Below are 16,962 nucleotides of genomic sequence, written 5' to 3'. Positions count from 1 at the left end.
CATTCATCCGGTCCATGCGTAAAAGTCCCAATCAAACTCAAATTCCTGCCGACATCGACAGCCATTGGAAACGTGGGGCTTCCAGAGAGTAGGGAGCAGGAATATTACTGTTGCATCAATTAAAAAAGGGTCAAACGTGACTTTACAGTTATATTCTAATTTGCTAAAGTGTGTTTACTGTTACAATGTGAGAACGTCAGATCCCACCAGGTAGCATGGACCCTGCATCCAATTCTATTGCTACAGCTGGTGACGGGAGTCAGTTGTATTGCAGACTGTTTATCGTTGTATTAATTGCGCCTCTCTGACGCTCGGTGAAGAAAACGTATCATGTGTGTTTTTCTTTTCAAATTGCGACTCCGTAGGACGTTTTTCCTACGTTAAAGAAAATGCAAATTGTGATGGTGTGCCAGCTTAGCCTGTGTTCGTTGCCAAACCGCATCGGTTTGGCAACGAACACAGGCTAAGCTGGCACACCATCACAATTTGCATTTTCTACAGCGCTGGGCGAATGCAACTCAGGATGCAACCCTGGCCAATTCGCTCGGCGCAGGTTACACACACCAGCCACAGTGCCCGCTCTCAATCAGATATCACATTCTCAGCTAACCAAACCGTAGATCAAGGCAAGGGGGCCGGCTTAGATCTCACACCCAGATTGCAGTGTCTGAAACGGCTAGGGGCCAGTTAAGTACAATACAGCATGTTCATTGTATATGCTGTGACCCTGGGCACGATTCCTTACATCAAGTAACTGGAAACCAGGGCAGGGTGGTAGATATTGCTTGGGGCAATAAATAGATTATTCGCCAAAGCCCATAATTTTTCATTTAAAATATATATAAAGTGGAATTTCCAATGACGTGGCGCGAACTGTACTTTTTGAAAATGTGTGTTAAAGATTAAAAAGGAAAAGTTGGAGAATTGGAAGTTTTAATATTACGGTTCAAATCAAGAGCCACAGATTGAAGTTACTGTAAGTCCATCGAATTTAAACCAGTTGCGCTAAACATCTTCAATAAGAAAATGAACTTTTTCTGTCCTTTCCTACTTCTTAAACTGGCTGTTAATCTTTTAAAAGATACGTCTAGAATCAGCCCGTTCCCTGAGCCGAGTTCCCCCCTACGGTTTGCAAAGTCTCAATAGAAAACTTCAAGTAGCTTGTCCGCGTTAACTCAGGTTAACAACCGGTTTCTTGTTCCATCTTAAAAAGGCCGCACCCACCCTCTCTACACTGGAATGTATTTTTCCCCATCTGCGATTTTGTGGATTCGTACGTTTTTATTTTATGTTTTGCGCTCAGTGAATTATTCGATTTTTCTAGAATCTAAATTCTGTTGCAGGTCCCGCCGAATCATATATTGTAACATGCAAAAAAAAAAGTCACGATTTGATCAAAAGAAACATTTATGTTAGAAACTCACCAGATTTGCTGTGGTAAAAAAACCGCAACGGCCGATGAAATATATGGAATCAGCCCATTAATAGCTGTTTAAACAAACGAGTGAATTAATAACGGAAATATTTATAAGCAGGACCACTGGTTTTCATAGAATAAGAGAATGTGACCGTAAAAACACCCTAAAATCCGGGATCCGATGTAATAAATATGAAATTTATTCAGTCACATCAAACCTAATTATGCATTCACAAACAAAATTCTTTAAAATTAAGTCCGGAAGGGTCTCATGTCTAAAAGATCCTGTTACTTATAGTTTTTACACGCATGTAATCCTAGAAATGACTGTTAGTGATAATAGGAGACCGGTATGATAGTTTAATGGAGGTGTTAAAACATCTAACTGTGCATTTACAATGATAGTGTAGCGTGGGACCGAAAGGGTTGCGTTGGAAGCGGAGTGAGACTCAGACTCCACCGTGTCTCACTGCTCCTGGTCCCAGTGTTAGGCTCCCTGACTCCAGATTCAGTGCATTTACACTTGCAGCGTCCCTGTAAAAGGACAGCACTTGGCAGGGACCCTGCATTTGTCGTGTGAATGCATCGTAACACCGACCAAGTAGCGCTTTTGTAAAATAGGGAAATCACACCAATGTTGCTTCCTACAATTAGTAATTTCTAGCCTCTTTGTCCATAAAAAATTAATAAAATAATCAACTTTTTCGTTGTTCCTAAACTTTCAACTTTCAAAATCCAGTTTTCATCCATGTGGGATTTTTTTTAAATTAAGAAACTATGCCTTTGACTTAATTTCAACCCAAAGTTTAATTTCGTAGCGACAGTTAATTTGCTTCCAATTTTTTTCCATTCAAGGACCGTGGCGTCTTTTTATTTGCGATCATGATTTCTTATATACTTGTTAGGATGTCGTGAGGAAAATGTTACTGCAGCTCACGAGAGCTGAATCTCGTCCATTTCCAATTTGAAACGGACTTTAAAGTAGTTCCCATTGAGAATTCTCAGTTTCAAGTTCTCGGTAGAAAGATACTTTTATCAATAGCCATGTGGTGACAAGGAGATTCCCAGGTTTCTGGCGTTGCCTTTTTAAACTGGCTGTAAAGTGTTTCCTCAGCGGGTTACTTTCGGATCACAGCGTGTTTGCACTGATTTTAGAATCGGAGTTGAGCAATCCGGAGCAACACCTGGAGCCCAGTGCCCCGTCAAAAGTGGACTTCTACAAAAAAAAATGGCACAAACCAACCTCTGGAAACTGCTGATCACAGGCTGCGTTCACCTCTCCCAACTAACATTCACCTGTAAGTAACACTTCCCATTTTCGAAGGCGGGGATCTTAGACTTAATTCGATTGCAAATATATTCAACTTTTTCAAAAAGTGTAAAGTCATCCAATTGGCAGTTACTCTTTAATAAATTATAAAACAGATGGGAAAGGGAAATATGTTTTTTATTCTCTTGATAATGTTGATTTCCTTATCAACCAGTTCTTGCCTCATGAGTACATTTTATTTGTCAACATTTAATCTTTTCATGTGCCATGTACTTGATTCAAATTATTGATTTAAAAACTTTTCCCTCGATTAATTGAATACCCATTTTCTCCCCAAGCTGCTCAAAATAATATCAACTGGGAGGTGCAGAGATACGATGGCTGGTACAACAACCTCGCATATCATAACCGAGGGTCAGCCGGTAAGAAATGATCTCTTTAATATTTTCCTATTTTAAATTCACCAGCAAAAAATAAATAAACGATTGCGCTACATGTTTTCAGCTTAAGGTACTTCTTAACATTTAGGTTAGACATTAATATCAGAGATAATCATTATGGAATCTGCAGAGGTCGAACTTGATCTTGAACTGGATATGTTTGCATCTCTCATTACTGAGTGGGAGTGACTTCCCATAAAATGCCCCCGATGTACATTGTCTTATTAAAAGTTGCATTCTAAAAGCTCGCTTCATGAAGTTCCATCAATTATTTGAGAACCTCTTTCCCATTCCATTTACTGTTATTTTGAATAGAGACTATGGGGGCAATTTTATCCTAATCCGCCCGTCGGGAAACTGACGGGTGCAACGCTGGTTTTATACCCGCCCAATATTACTCTCCAATGACTAAAATTGAAGGTGGGTGAGGTGAGCCCAGCCTGAGATCCAGCCTGTGTGTTTCCAGAGGTTGGTTTTAACGGGGCACTGGGCTCCAGATGTTGCTCTGGATTGCTCTAGTCTGATATTACTCTCCAATGACTTCAATTGACGGAAATTGGGCGGGGTGTAAAACCAGTATTTCACCCAATCCCATGGGTGTCCCGCCCGGCAAGTTAGGTTAAAATTACCCCTTAAAAATTAGAGACTTACATTAGTTATTAAGTGCCTTGAGGAGAAGTAACTGACAGGGAACCTTAGTGATATATATAAGATAGTTCACAGAGCAGGAAAGATAAAACTCAGGACACTACTTCAAATTAAATTGTTACAGTAGGACAAAGGAGCACAAATTCAAACTAGTTCACATTGATAAAACTGGCTCCCTTTGATCATCAGTGAATCTGCTATTGGAATAAGGGAGCTGGTTTTAGCAACGTAAAGTTGGAACTGTTCTCATTCACTCGCAGTGCAAACTAAGCAAGTGGCAAATGTAAACACGTTTACAGAAACAAGAGAAGTCCAACTATTGCATTTCAGGATGGAGTGAGACAGAGTGGAGAAGGAAGATGAACAGCAAATAAAGGGAAAATGGTAACACTGAGATCAAATGATGGTCGTGCCTCTCACTGGCACCTGTTTCACTCCAGCCCAACACATCCTCTGGGCCCCACACTGCTAATCTGCTGCATTTCTGAGATTGAATCACTGTGGTGTTTTCAACTCCCACTCCCTGTAGCTCACAAGTCCCAATTGTGATGGGATTTCTCTGTGCTGACCAGTAGCACTGAGGTAAACGGCTGCAATTTAATCTTGAGAGTCCAACTCATCTATTGGCTTTATCTTAAAACAGAATTACTTACATTATTTCAATAATTCCTACATTTCCACACTTCTGTATAATACAGTGGACCCCATTTAACTGAATAGCCTGGATAACTGAATAAATTTGTTTGCAAATGGTATATTCACTTAAACATGTATCTGACTAATTGTAGGGAAACAGGTTGTGCACAGTTGTAATTATTATAACCCTAATCCTAACCCTAATGCAGTGCAAGACTAGTCAATCAAAATAATATATTGCCTTTTCTGTGATATGTGTTTTATTTGCAGGTGCTCCTTTTATGCGTTTGTTGCCTGCTAGATATGCTGATGGAGTTTATCAGGCTTTGAAGGAGCCAGACGTACCAAACGCACGAATCATCAGTGATATAATATCAAATGGATCATCAGGACTGCGGTCTGTCAAGAATAACACTGTGCTGAGTGTATTCTTCGGTAAGGGCTCTGGGCAGTGAGAATACACACAACTCCATCATTTCAGGAACAAAGGAAGGAGAATTTCCCTGGTTATGTGTCAACATCATAAGTGTCTTTGTGCTTACAGTTTTGCTACAAATACTGAAGAGACTAAATCTTCACAAGCGCATTTATGATGTTCCTACACATGGTGACCAGAGGAAATCTTTCCCTATATCCTGAATTCATTCCTTCTAACTGTTTCCCTGGTCTGTCTGTCCCATTTTCTATCTAAGTAGTGGCATGAAAGAAATGTACAGTGTAAGTAAGGTAGTTGTTGGATGATTTGAAAGTATATGTTTGGATATTTAGGAGCTCTTTTATGAGGCATATGGGAGAAGGAATGCCCTGGTTTCTATATACAGCAAAAAGAACACAGTTAGGATGCTACTATGCACAGTGCATTGATAAATTTATCTATCTAAGAAAGCAGCACCAATAATCTGTCTAGTTTATCTCCATATCTGTTTTTACTATCTGTCTATCTCTATATCTGTCTGTCTATCTATTCTTTATATTTTCTGACTGTCTAGACTATGTCTGTAGTTCATCTATGTGTCTGCCTACTGTCTAGTCTACCTATCTCTCATTTCTATCTCACTAGTCAATTTCCACAATATGTTTGTCAATTTTCAGTTTATCTGCTTGTCTATCTCATCTGCCTTTCTAGCTCTCATAGTTTGCTTAAATTATACATGTTGTATATCGGCCTTCTAACCAGGGACAATACCTGGCTCCACTCCCCAGCACCAACGTGAGGAGAAAATGGATGGGAGAGCTATTAAAAATCAAGTTTGAAAAGATTCCAGTTCGGGTCCCTTATAGGCTTGGCTTCAGACTGGGCTATAGCCATCACTGCAGTAACTCAGTAAAGCTCAAGCAGTAGATGTGCTGTAACCCTACTTGAATAAATGGACAGCGATGGACTTTAGCCCTTAATTACACCACATAGTTTGCTTTGGTACAAAGTTGAAATCCCTGAGTGTGTAACTCCTGTAACAATTCCATACAATGATCCTATTGGAAATGTGTGTTAAATTTTAATATTACTAATGAACAATGTGTGAGCGATGCAGAGCCCAGCAATTGCTGTGTGACATTAGCGCACAAATGCCAAATGGGTTTGTATGTCAATTCTATTTCTATTTTAGCTAGATGCTAACCAATTACATGGGCAAGAACCTGTGTTAAAATGGGAGAAATTACTGTGTGCAGGATTAGTGTTCATACATTATATCATATGGGATGGTAATTCGTAGGCTCAGTAATTTTATACATTAACAATTAATTAATTAATAAACCTAACTGAGTGTGGGTTTTTTTCTGTACCCTCGGTGTTAGACAGGACTGGCATTTTGTTTTCATTAAAAATTCTTCACCACTTGCAACTTACTTGAATTAACATAAACTAACTCTTTTTTGTGGCATAAAAAAACTGCTTGAGTTTTAACCAGAGGAAATTAATCCTAAAATGGAATGATATGCACCTTGGATATAGACAAGGAGCTAAGTCAGTGAGGGAGAGGCGCCAAATGATCAGATATAGGAACTAAGCAGAAGAAAGGAACGATTGGAGCAGGGGGATTATTAGGACACTAATATCACTTGCAAATTGGCAAGCTGTTTGTTTTTCAACTTAATAGAGCTGGAAAATGACCTGTTTCAGGCTAGTGAGTGAGTGAAAGTATTCAGGCCATATAATGGGGATTAATATCAATGTGAATGTTTCAGCTTCCTCAAAGCTGTATTGCACATAAAGAAATCTTGAGATTTGGCACTCAGTTTGGAGATAAGTCCCTTAAACAAACATTACCAATTTACAGTTGTTTTCAAATGAGAGATTATATGATAAGTAACCATTTCTTTCTCCCGTTCCAAACTTCTACAGGATACCACGTAATGTTTGAGATTTTTGATACACGGCACCCTGCTTGTCCCCCTGAATTCCTTGATGTTCCAATTCCTGCTGGTGACTCAGTATTTGACCCCAATGAAACAGGAAATGTGAGGCTACTGTATCAACGAAATGGTTGGGACAGTCACTCAGGGCAGAGCCCTAACAACCCAAGGATACAGGTAATAGGGGATGTGTGGAGAGGGAGGGGAAGAAACATAATTAGAACATTGTACAAATTATATATTAATGTACACTTTCCATACAGCAAGGACATTGACAATATATGTTCACTAAGTGCTAATGCATTAAATTATTGCTTCTTTCTTGCTGCACATTTGCCCACATAATAACAGTCACTGCACGCGAAAGTAAATAATTCTATGTAAAGCACTTTGAGATATTTTTGAGAGCTGTGAAAGGTGCTATGGAAATGCAAGGCTTTCTTCTCTTTCCCTTTTATCCTTTCTTTCATTCTTTTGAAGTAGGGTTAGATATATAAGCCTTGTTGCAAATTATTTATTTCCATTAATTCTTTATTATTCCAATGTTTATTTTGTTTCACGCTACACGTCAAGCTTGCTTCAGTTTTTAGATATGAAAGTCCTGGCTTATTTATGTGACACTCATTTTTGTGTGGAGGTAGAAGAACAGAGAGTTTAGTACCTTAATCAGAAGTCAGTGGAACATTGGCACCTCGATCAGTGTCCACTTAGCCCATTAACACTACTATAGACTTATAGAGGCTAGAATGGAGAGGCAAAGGGAGAAAAGAACTAGCAAACATAGTTCATGATAGGAAGACAAAGAAGGAAGGGAACAGGATATATCAGGGAAAGACAGATGAGTGAAGAGATGAACCAGATGAGGTGGACCTTGTAACATTTTCTTTCTATTGAGGACCTTTTTGAATCATTTTAACTTATTTCCATTGATTTTCATCAGGTCAATGACGTTACTGCATGGATTGATGGAAGCTCCATTTATGGATCTTCTCATTCTTGGTGTGATGAGTTGAGAAGTTTCTCTGGTGGCCGACTTGCTTCTGATTCTGACCCACTGCTTCCAAAACTAAGTACCGGAAAGTTGCCTATGTGGAATCATCCTGATCCATCCACTGGTCAGACTGGGCGCCAAGGATTTTACGGTGAATATGTAACATTTTGAGCTTGTTTCAATTTAACAATGAGTAACTTTTCACAATGTAACTAAACTGATTAGATTTTGATTTAGAAACAATTCTTCTTAAGTAATACTGGAAAATGTGATGGTTCAATGGTACAGCAAGTTGAGGCATCAGTCGACATTATTTTGGAGTAGGACATGGGTCCAATTTCGCTTTCCACTGAGCTCTTGACTTCAGCCCACCATTGTTGGATGGCACAACTTGGAGGCCAAGTACTTTAATCCATAGGTAAAATTGGCAGGAGAGTTGTTCCCATTCCAGTCACGCCCATCCCCTAGATATAACTTAATAGCAGCATTGGTGGAGGCTCAGGAACAGCTTACTCACTTGCCATCTTACCCACAGTTGTTTAATGGCCTTAGAAGATCACGAGCAGGAGGAGAATAGGTACAATTTTCTGCACCCACAGATCTAGTTAGATACCTGTCCCAATGGAGCCCACAGCCCTTGTGAGTCCCTTGGGCAATGCTAATAGCCATTTAGTAGCTTAGATATATATGAAGACCAAAAATAGTCAACAATCTTTATCTAGTTTTGAGTTTAGCAAAATCCATAGTCTTTAGTTAAGATTCAGGTTATGGTTGTAAAACCTAGGAATATAATCAATTGTTTTGTATTTTCTGTAGCACCTCTAAGTTAGTCAGCCCCACAATGCTCTAATTGGACTCATAACTGCTCAATAAACATGTACAGATTTTGTATTTCGGGGAGGAAGAGAGGGAGGACAAGGAATTGGTTGGCTTTATTTGACCAAATGTATTACAGAGAGTGATTGATGCGGTAAGATTGCATTCTGGTACACGTTCTCTGCAAGGCAGCACATTCCTATTAGCCTCCGGCAAGGAGCAGCTGTTTACCAAAGATAAAATTCTGTTACAGATTTTGGAAATACAGCAGCCAATGAAAACCCATTTATCATGGCAGAGAGCATCATCTGGTTCCGTTATCACAATTACTTGGCTTCTCAATGTGCAGCTCAGAACTCCTCATGGTCAGATGAAGACATATTCCAACATGCCAGAAAGTGGGTGATTGCTGCATTCCAGGTAATTTGCCAGTCTGTACTCAGTGCGACACAGAGGTAATTGCAATTTTATAGCACATGTCTGTTTGCACAAATAACCTTAAATGATGTGGAGGTATATTTTGCTCTTTGTGCATAGAAGGAAAATCTGTTACTAAACCGTCATTATAAACCCACTTTAGTAAAAGAATTAACTTTACACTGATATACTCTACAGCGTGTTGGATTTGCCCCGCAGTATTGCAGTAAGGATCAAATTCCTCTGTCAGTAATTTTGGTGATATAGCTGGTGTGAGGGTTAAAGGAAGCAGTTGCATTAATAACAACTAACGGCTAGATCAGATGATGTAACCTGAATGGCTGCGAAGCACTCATTAATCTGTATTGAAGCTTCTCACTCAAATATTGCTTCAATTTTAAAAGCGGTCTTTGTTCAACTTTCTGCTTCTGGGTTTGAAAAATGGGGATTCTCTTGTAGAACAGGAGACCTCAAAATAATTGAAGCCATTGCCTGTAGACACATGCATTAGAAGGGCAGTGTTGAAATGTTGGGGTGTTTCGCTGACAAGTTGGGTTCCTGGAATAGCCTGTGCCTCAAACACCACCCTGATGGCTTCTGGGATGGGTTTTATGGCAAAATCTACTCTAGCCAGCAGTCTTTGCATCAACGCCTCCATTTTATTTAATTATACCAAAGCCCACCGATGGGGAAAGCTAATATATCAAGTCCTTGTGGTAGGGATGACTTGCCAATGTTTCTGTTCCTTTAGTGTTTAGCTATCCCTGTTCTACACAACTCAATTACATGCAATTGGGATTCTACTCTGTATTTCAAATGTGTATCTGACACAGGCCTGAGCTGTTCTGATGTTGACCTAACAGAGTAGCATCATTTTATAGATGACTGTGAAAATCATCCACCACTCTGACAGCACTGTCTCTCTTTAATCTCAGTGCCCTATCCCCCATTATTTATTCCTCTCTCCCTAGCCCAGGGTGCTGAGGCTAACTATAACACTCCACTGACACGCTAGCTAATTTACCACAGGCCAAGGATCAAAACTCGGATCTCATCTGTATGACACAGCACCACTTCACCTACTGATCTATTAAGGGATCAAAGATGACATGTTCCCATTTTCCCATCACCTATGTGCTCACTTACCTACATTGGCTCCCTGTCCTGCTCCTTGTTTTCAAATCCCTCCTTGGCCCCTCCCCACCATACCTTTGAAACCTCCTCCCGCCCTACAACCCTCCCAGATCTCTGGGCTCCTCTCGTTCTTGCCTCTTGCACACCCCTATTTTAATCGCTCCACCATTGGCGGCCATGCCTTCAGCTGCCCAGACCCTAAGCTCTGGAATTCCCTCCCTAAACCTCTCCTCCTCTCTACCTCCCTTCTCATCCTTTGAAGACGCTCCTTAAAACCTACCTCTTTGACCAAGCTATTGGTCACCTGTCCTAATATCTCCTTATGTGTCTCAGTGTCAAATTTTGTTTGATAATCGCTCCTGTGAAGCGCCTTGGGACGTTTTACTATGTTGAAAGCATTGTTGTTGTTGTTCATAGCTGGTGTTAAATCACTTCCCTCCGCAGCATCAATCATGCCTTCACCTCTCCACTAATCATTACCTTCGTCTCTGCAGAACATTGTGCTTTACGAGTGGTTACCTAAATACCTGGGAAGAAACTTATCTAACTATACTGGTAAGATACAGAGAGAGAGAAAACATCTCAATTGCAATTTTAAAAAAAAAGAAAACCTTGCATGCTATTTTAGTTTTTCTTACCAGATCTGTAAATTATCTCCTGGGTTTTACAGGGTACAAGAAGTTTGTTGATCCTGGAATCTCACCTGAGTTTCAGGCTGCTGCCATGAGATTTGGTGCTACCATGGTACCACCAGGAGTTTACATGAGGTAACAAGGAATCTATATGTTATTGGTTAACTATTATTTGTTTTCTTTATCTTCTGATGAGGTATTGATCAGTTCCGGTTTCTTAAACGCCCAAGTTAGCTGAAAATTTATCAACATGCAATGTACTTATTTGGCACAATGTTCTTTTGCCTTTCCCGATAGATATCAACCGTGGCTCAGTGGGTAGCACTCTTGCCTCTGACCTTAGAAGGTTGTTGGTTCAAGTCCCTCTCTCAGAGCTGTGAGCATGTAATCTAGGCTGACAGTACAGTTCTTTGGGAGTGCTACACCATTAGACTGGTCCTGTCTTATGGATGAGGTGTTAAACTGAGGGCCTACCTATCTGTTCAGATGGATGTAAAAGATTTCATGGCATTATCCAAAGAATTTCAGGGAGTTCTTCCTGGCCAATATTTATCCCTCAACCAACATCACTAAAACAAATTATCTGGTCATTATTACGTTGCTGTTTGTGGGAGCTTGCTGTGTGCAAATTGGCTGCCGTGTTTCCTACATTACAACAGTGACTACACTTCATTGGCTGTAAAGCGCTTTGGGATGTCCTGAGGTCATGAAAGGCGATATATAAATGCAAGTTCTTTCTTTCTTTAGAAATGCTTACACTCTTATTTAATATCTGTGGAGGATGCTATGCTTTATATTTATCATAAGCAGTCAAATGGGATCGAATAATTTATATGTTCCATCGTCATTAAGTCCTTCTTCAAAGCAGAGTTTACACACGTTAAAAGAAGCACAAGAAAACAACAGATCTATCTGTTCAATGGAATGTAAAATTGGTCTGGGTGTGAAACGGGCGGTTGATCTGACCACCGGTCAGGTTAGGTTAAAATTGCCCCATGGTTTCAGCATGGAACACGTCGGTGTTTTTGCTGACGTCTGAAGTTAAATTTTCTTTTTCTTTTGGCTCAAACCAGAAACAGGACTTGCGCGTTCCGAAATGTCACCAACGTTTACCACACGGAGTCTCCAGCGATTCGGATGTGCAACAACTTCTGGAGCAGACGGGTAAAGAATTCAAGCGGCCGCTGTCCTAAAATTATTTCCTGCGGTGGGCAGGGAGGTTGCGATTCTCTGTCCATTCCATTTCTCTTTGTTGATGTGAGATTCCCAATTTAGCTAGCGATGAACCATTATTTCAGCGCCCTCCCGGCTGATCGCTGTAGTTCCCACTTCACCATGAGATTGCGTGGCTAGCAAGTAGATCAGTGCTGCAGGTGGTTGAACCGTATCCGCATTGGGGTGGCCTTGATGGGCCTGATGGTCTTTTGCTGCCCTGCTTTTGGATTGGTGGGAATTCTTTGGTCTTTTCTGGTGCAATGTCTTCAAATTGAAACCCAATAAATATGTAAGACTAAAGACCTGTGAACTGTGACTTGTTCTTCTGAGTTGGAGCCAAGGCCAAAACTCAGAGATGGAAGAGTGTCCTCACTCTCCTAAATATTTAAGAAACACTGTCTCCAACCGTTTAGCACAATTTGAGACAACTTGTTTAAACAGGATAATTCATCGATGAACTAGTCCAATGCGAAACAGTTTGTTAAAAAGAATGAAATAATACTAATTTTAATTCTGTATTGCTTTACGACATGAACATTTTCAGAAGTTGTTTTTTGTTATGTTGTAAATCAAGCAGACAGTTGTTTATCAGCAGAGATAATTGATTTTTCAGAAGCCGAACCTTCAGACCTCAGCTGATGTTGACGAGCTTATTTTTGGGATGGCATCTCAAATCGCTGAGAAAGAAGACAACATCATTGTGGAAGATCTGAGAGGTATTCTGTGTTATTTTATTAAGGGACGTAAGCGGTCTGTTTCTACAAAGTGGTCAGACGCTGGTTCATTTGTGCTGTGCTCTGCACAGTAAGACTGCAGTTATACTAGCGGCATGAGATTGGTAGCTTTGGAGTGGGAAGCAAAGTTGCAAATGCCTGAGCAATATTGCACCTGGCTGTGCACACCAGGAAGTAGCTCCGTCCTTGTGTGCACCCCTTTCCCCACTGGGACTATTTTGTAACGTTGAGGGAGAGCAAGTGAGAGCACTGACTTTCTTCTAATATCAAAATGTTGAAAAGTTCTATAAAGTACCCAGGAGTGGCCTGAGCACTTTCTAAACTTGGCTTCACACTGCACTGGAATTACACCGCATGTGGTGCCAAACTCAAGTCTTGCTCCTTCTGGAGTATGTCCCATTCCAGAGTCAGATTGGGACCTATATCCTTTTGAACCCCATCCAAATGAACCTCCACTTTGCATCGAAGTGCAAGGTAACTGCACCCAAACTTTCCAGGCACAAACACACACTCAAAAGATACAATGTTAAGTAATTTACTGAAACAGCAGTACTTATTTAACCTGGTTTATTGACAATTTGTGCTACTGTATTCAGACTACATGTATGGGCCTTTGAAGTTTTCTCGATCTGACCTGATGGCTCTCACCATCCATTACGGCCGGGATAATGGTCTTCCAACATTTAATGCTGCAAGACAAGCCTTTCAGCTTCCACCGATTCGCCAGTGGGAGGAAATTAACCCCAACCTTGCGAATGAACAACAGGTCAGTTACTGTCGCCTCAATTTTCTCAAACTAACTGTAGACTTTTAACTGTGTGATTCCACCCCTGCCAAAAATCTACTCCAAGTGATTGCTGTTCTTCGAATAAAGAAGTTCTTCCTACACATTAGTCTTCAGAACTTTGTTACAGTCTAACCCCAGGCTATTTTAATATAATCACCAAAACAAGTTCATATTCTGAGGGTCGGTCGATATTTGTGGGAACTCTGCGCTCCTCCAATTCTGGCCTCTTGCACATCCCCGGTTTCCTTCGCCCCCTCCATTGGCGGCCGTACCTTCAGCTGTCTAGGCCCTAAGCTTTGGAATTCCGTCCTTAAACCTCTCCACCTCTCTCTAATCCTTTAAGACACTCCTTAAAACCTACCTCTTTTCACCTGTCCTAATATCTCCTTGTGCGGCTCGGTGTCAAATTTTGTTTGATAATCGCTGCTGTGAAGCGCCTTGGGACGTTTTACTACATTAAAGACGCTATATAAATGCAAGTTGTTGTTGTTGTTGTGTACAGGGCCCATATTAACACTCAGGTTAGAATGGTTTAGGCAATAATTAAGCAAATGGAATTTATGCTCTGTAACACTTTCATTGGCAAAGGTTTATTATTTAAATGACTGAAATACTTGGATTTCTGACGATTTGAATGGACTTCATTTTTCATTTTATCACAGCTCTTTGGTAATTTGACTAAGCAATATGGAGACATATCCAAACTAGAGCTATGGCCTGGAGGCCTCCTGGAGAGCAATGGTGGACCAGGAGAGCTTTTTACTAAAATCATGATTGAGCAGTTCGAGCGGATACGAGATGGAGACAGATACTGGTTTGAAAATCAGCAGAATGGGTATGAGTTCCCAGTAGAACCTTCTTTTAAATGCGAGCATCTTACGTGCTAGCTGTAAAACACAGTACATGGCCAGAAATTTTGCTATGCAACATCGCTTAGAGTTTATGCAGGAAAAATAATCCCTGAAGTTTAGAAAGCCCAAAGTTTGTTTCTCTTGTGTGCTGGTCTCTGAAAATTAAGAGTGAGACCTGGGTTTCTGCGATAAAAGCTGCGGAGCAGACCATGACGTGTTTCTAAGGCAGACTCTTGAAGGAAAGAAAAAACAAAGTGTCAAACTTAGATAGACGTCCTTGCATGGTGACCATTGAAAGTACTTTAAAGACCAGCCTGAGTACTTTAAAATGCCTTTTGGCAACTTGACAGATATTGTAAGGGCTGCTCGAGGGGGACGAGAGAGGGGGACCGGGAAAGGATCCAGTTTACAAATGAAGGTAATGATTGGTAACCGTAACTTTCTGCGAGAAGCCAATAGACCGCAGTTAATTCTTGGGCTGTGTCGTCCCGTTAACTCATCCCAGGTGTTTGCAATCCATTCATTCATAACTTGTGGCTCCAAAGATCGCAGATCTGGTGTTGCCATTCAGCCTTCTATTGCGGTCTTAACGAGTGTCGTCAGATATGGGGAGGTGAAATTGTGCAAGTGCGGAGACAAATAACGGGTGGAATCGCATCGATTTCCCCACTCGATATTCACAGCTCCACTGATTTCAGTAGAACTGAGCGTTGGGCGTGGCGTATAACTGGCGGAAAATGTGATTCCCCCTGTTTTGCCTCCCTGCCCAGGTCCAATTTCACCCCCCCATGATCTCTCCCATAGTTAGTTGCAATGGAAGATTAGTGAGAGTCACGATATGAATGTTTCTGACTCGACCCCCCCAATGGGTAAGTCATTATTTTTTCTGCTAACAAGTACTTCCTGCTTTGCTTTAGACTTTTTCCAACACCATGACTTGAGATCGTCATAACCCCAATGAAATATGACACTTAATGTTGCATACCTTGAAAGCTGGGTGCCCGTGCAGTACTGAGGGAGTGCTGCACTGTCGGAGCTGCCGTCTTTCGGATGAGACGTTAAACTGAGTCCCTGTCTGCCCTCTTAGGTAAAAGATCCCACTGATCTATTTGAAGAAGAGCAGGAGAGTTCTTCCCGGTGTCCTGGCCAACATTTATCATTGAAACAACACTAAAACAGATTAATAATAAAAGCAGAAAATACCGGAGAAGCTCAGCAAGTGAGGCAGCATCTGTGGAGAAAGAAACAGAGTCAACGTTTCAGGTCAAAGACCTTTCCTCAGGAATGGAAGATGTGAAAGTGAAATGTTAAAACTAAAACAGATTATCGGCCATTATCACATTGCTGTTTGTGGGATCTTGCTGTGCGCAAATTGGCTGCCGCGTTTCATACATTGCAACAGTGACTACACCTCAAAAAGGGCTTCATTGGCTGTAAAGCACTTTGGGACGTCCTGAGGTGGTGAAAGGTGCAAGTTCTTTATTTTACACAACATCAGTAATTGCGCATGAAAGCCTTTCATTTTATGTGAAGGATTTTGAGATGTATCTGAGAGATGTGGGGGATGAATCACCAGCCCGTTTTACACCGCGCCCGATTATTGAACCGTCAACGGAAAGAAAAACGGGCGCAGCATAAAACGGGCTGGTGATTTGATATCGCCCGTGACCCATTTCACCCACCGAGTGAGGTGCTGAATAAACACACGTCCCTTTCTCACTTGGTGCACTTTCCTGAATCTACTTTGAAGTTTACTTTCAAATCGGAAAAGATTTTAATCTGTGTTGCCGTGGGATAGTTCTAGGTTTGTAAAGAAACGGTTACGGTAAATTCACCGGCAATCTTTTTTTTTGTTCTTTTTGGGTTAGATTATTCACAGCTGAGGAAATCAATATGATTCGAAATACTACTTTTTTTGATGTCCTGGTGCACGCCCTAAAAACAACAGAAGATGAAATTCAAAAGGATGTGTTCGTCTGGAATGCTGGTGAGCTCGTTTGATAAGGATGAAGAGTTTGGGATAGAAAGGGGGAGGGGTTAATTTAAGTACGCCTGGTATAGGTACCATTCGCTCTTGGATTTGCTCAATTGCTTTAGAGGAATTTCTCAGAGTTTTTCCTGAAATTACCAACAGCTTCTCATCTCTGTTTCTTTTTTCCTTCTCCCCAGGAGTTACTGTTACTAGTGTCCCGTTCACCCATCACCCATGTGCTCACCGACCTACATTGAGTCCCAGTCCACCAAATGGGTCAATTTAAAAATTCTCATTCTTGTGTTCAAATCCCTCCCTGGCCTCACATCTACCTATCTCTGTAGCCACCTCCAGCCCTGCAACCCTCTGAGATCTCTGCGCTCCTCCAATCTTGGCCTCTTGTGCATCCCGAATTTCCTTCATCCCACCATTGGCGGCCGTGCCTTCAGCTGTCTAAACCCTAACCTCTGGAATTCTCTCCCTAAACCTTTCCGCCTCCCCATCTCTCCTCCTTTAAGGTGTTCCTTAGAACCTACCTCTTTGACCAAGCTTTTGGTCACCTGCCTTAATATTTCCTTATGTGGTTTGGTGTCAAATTTGGTTTGATTACACTCCTGTGAAGTGCCTTGGGACGTTACAGGTATCAA

The 16,962-nt window shown here is 41.1% G+C and overlaps 1 protein-coding gene across 1 annotated transcript in view; it reads left to right on the top strand.

Annotated features, from left to right (window-relative positions):
* duox (dual oxidase) overlaps positions 1 to 16,962 on the top strand; it is a 51,832-nt gene that overhangs the window by 321 nt on the left and 34,549 nt on the right. The window contains exons 2-14 of the mRNA XM_067973543.1: positions 2,573 to 2,715; positions 3,026 to 3,109; positions 4,682 to 4,846; positions 6,756 to 6,943; positions 7,707 to 7,908; positions 8,827 to 8,993; positions 10,619 to 10,679; positions 10,795 to 10,891; positions 11,830 to 11,920; positions 12,585 to 12,687; positions 13,302 to 13,471; positions 14,155 to 14,327; positions 16,212 to 16,330. Of these exons, the coding sequence (XP_067829644.1) occupies positions 2,646 to 2,715; positions 3,026 to 3,109; positions 4,682 to 4,846; positions 6,756 to 6,943; positions 7,707 to 7,908; positions 8,827 to 8,993; positions 10,619 to 10,679; positions 10,795 to 10,891; positions 11,830 to 11,920; positions 12,585 to 12,687; positions 13,302 to 13,471; positions 14,155 to 14,327; positions 16,212 to 16,330 (1,690 nt within the window). The 5' untranslated portion in view covers positions 2,573 to 2,645. The remainder of the gene's footprint in view (positions 1 to 2,572; positions 2,716 to 3,025; positions 3,110 to 4,681; positions 4,847 to 6,755; positions 6,944 to 7,706; positions 7,909 to 8,826; positions 8,994 to 10,618; positions 10,680 to 10,794; positions 10,892 to 11,829; positions 11,921 to 12,584; positions 12,688 to 13,301; positions 13,472 to 14,154; positions 14,328 to 16,211; positions 16,331 to 16,962) is intronic.

This window comes from Heptranchias perlo, chromosome 38 (assembly GCF_035084215.1).
Source record: "Heptranchias perlo isolate sHepPer1 chromosome 38, sHepPer1.hap1, whole genome shotgun sequence".
Lineage (NCBI taxonomy): Eukaryota > Metazoa > Chordata > Chondrichthyes > Hexanchiformes > Hexanchidae > Heptranchias > Heptranchias perlo.
The sequence above is the reverse complement of the archived record's forward strand: the minus strand, read 5'-3'. Positions and strand labels throughout refer to the sequence as shown.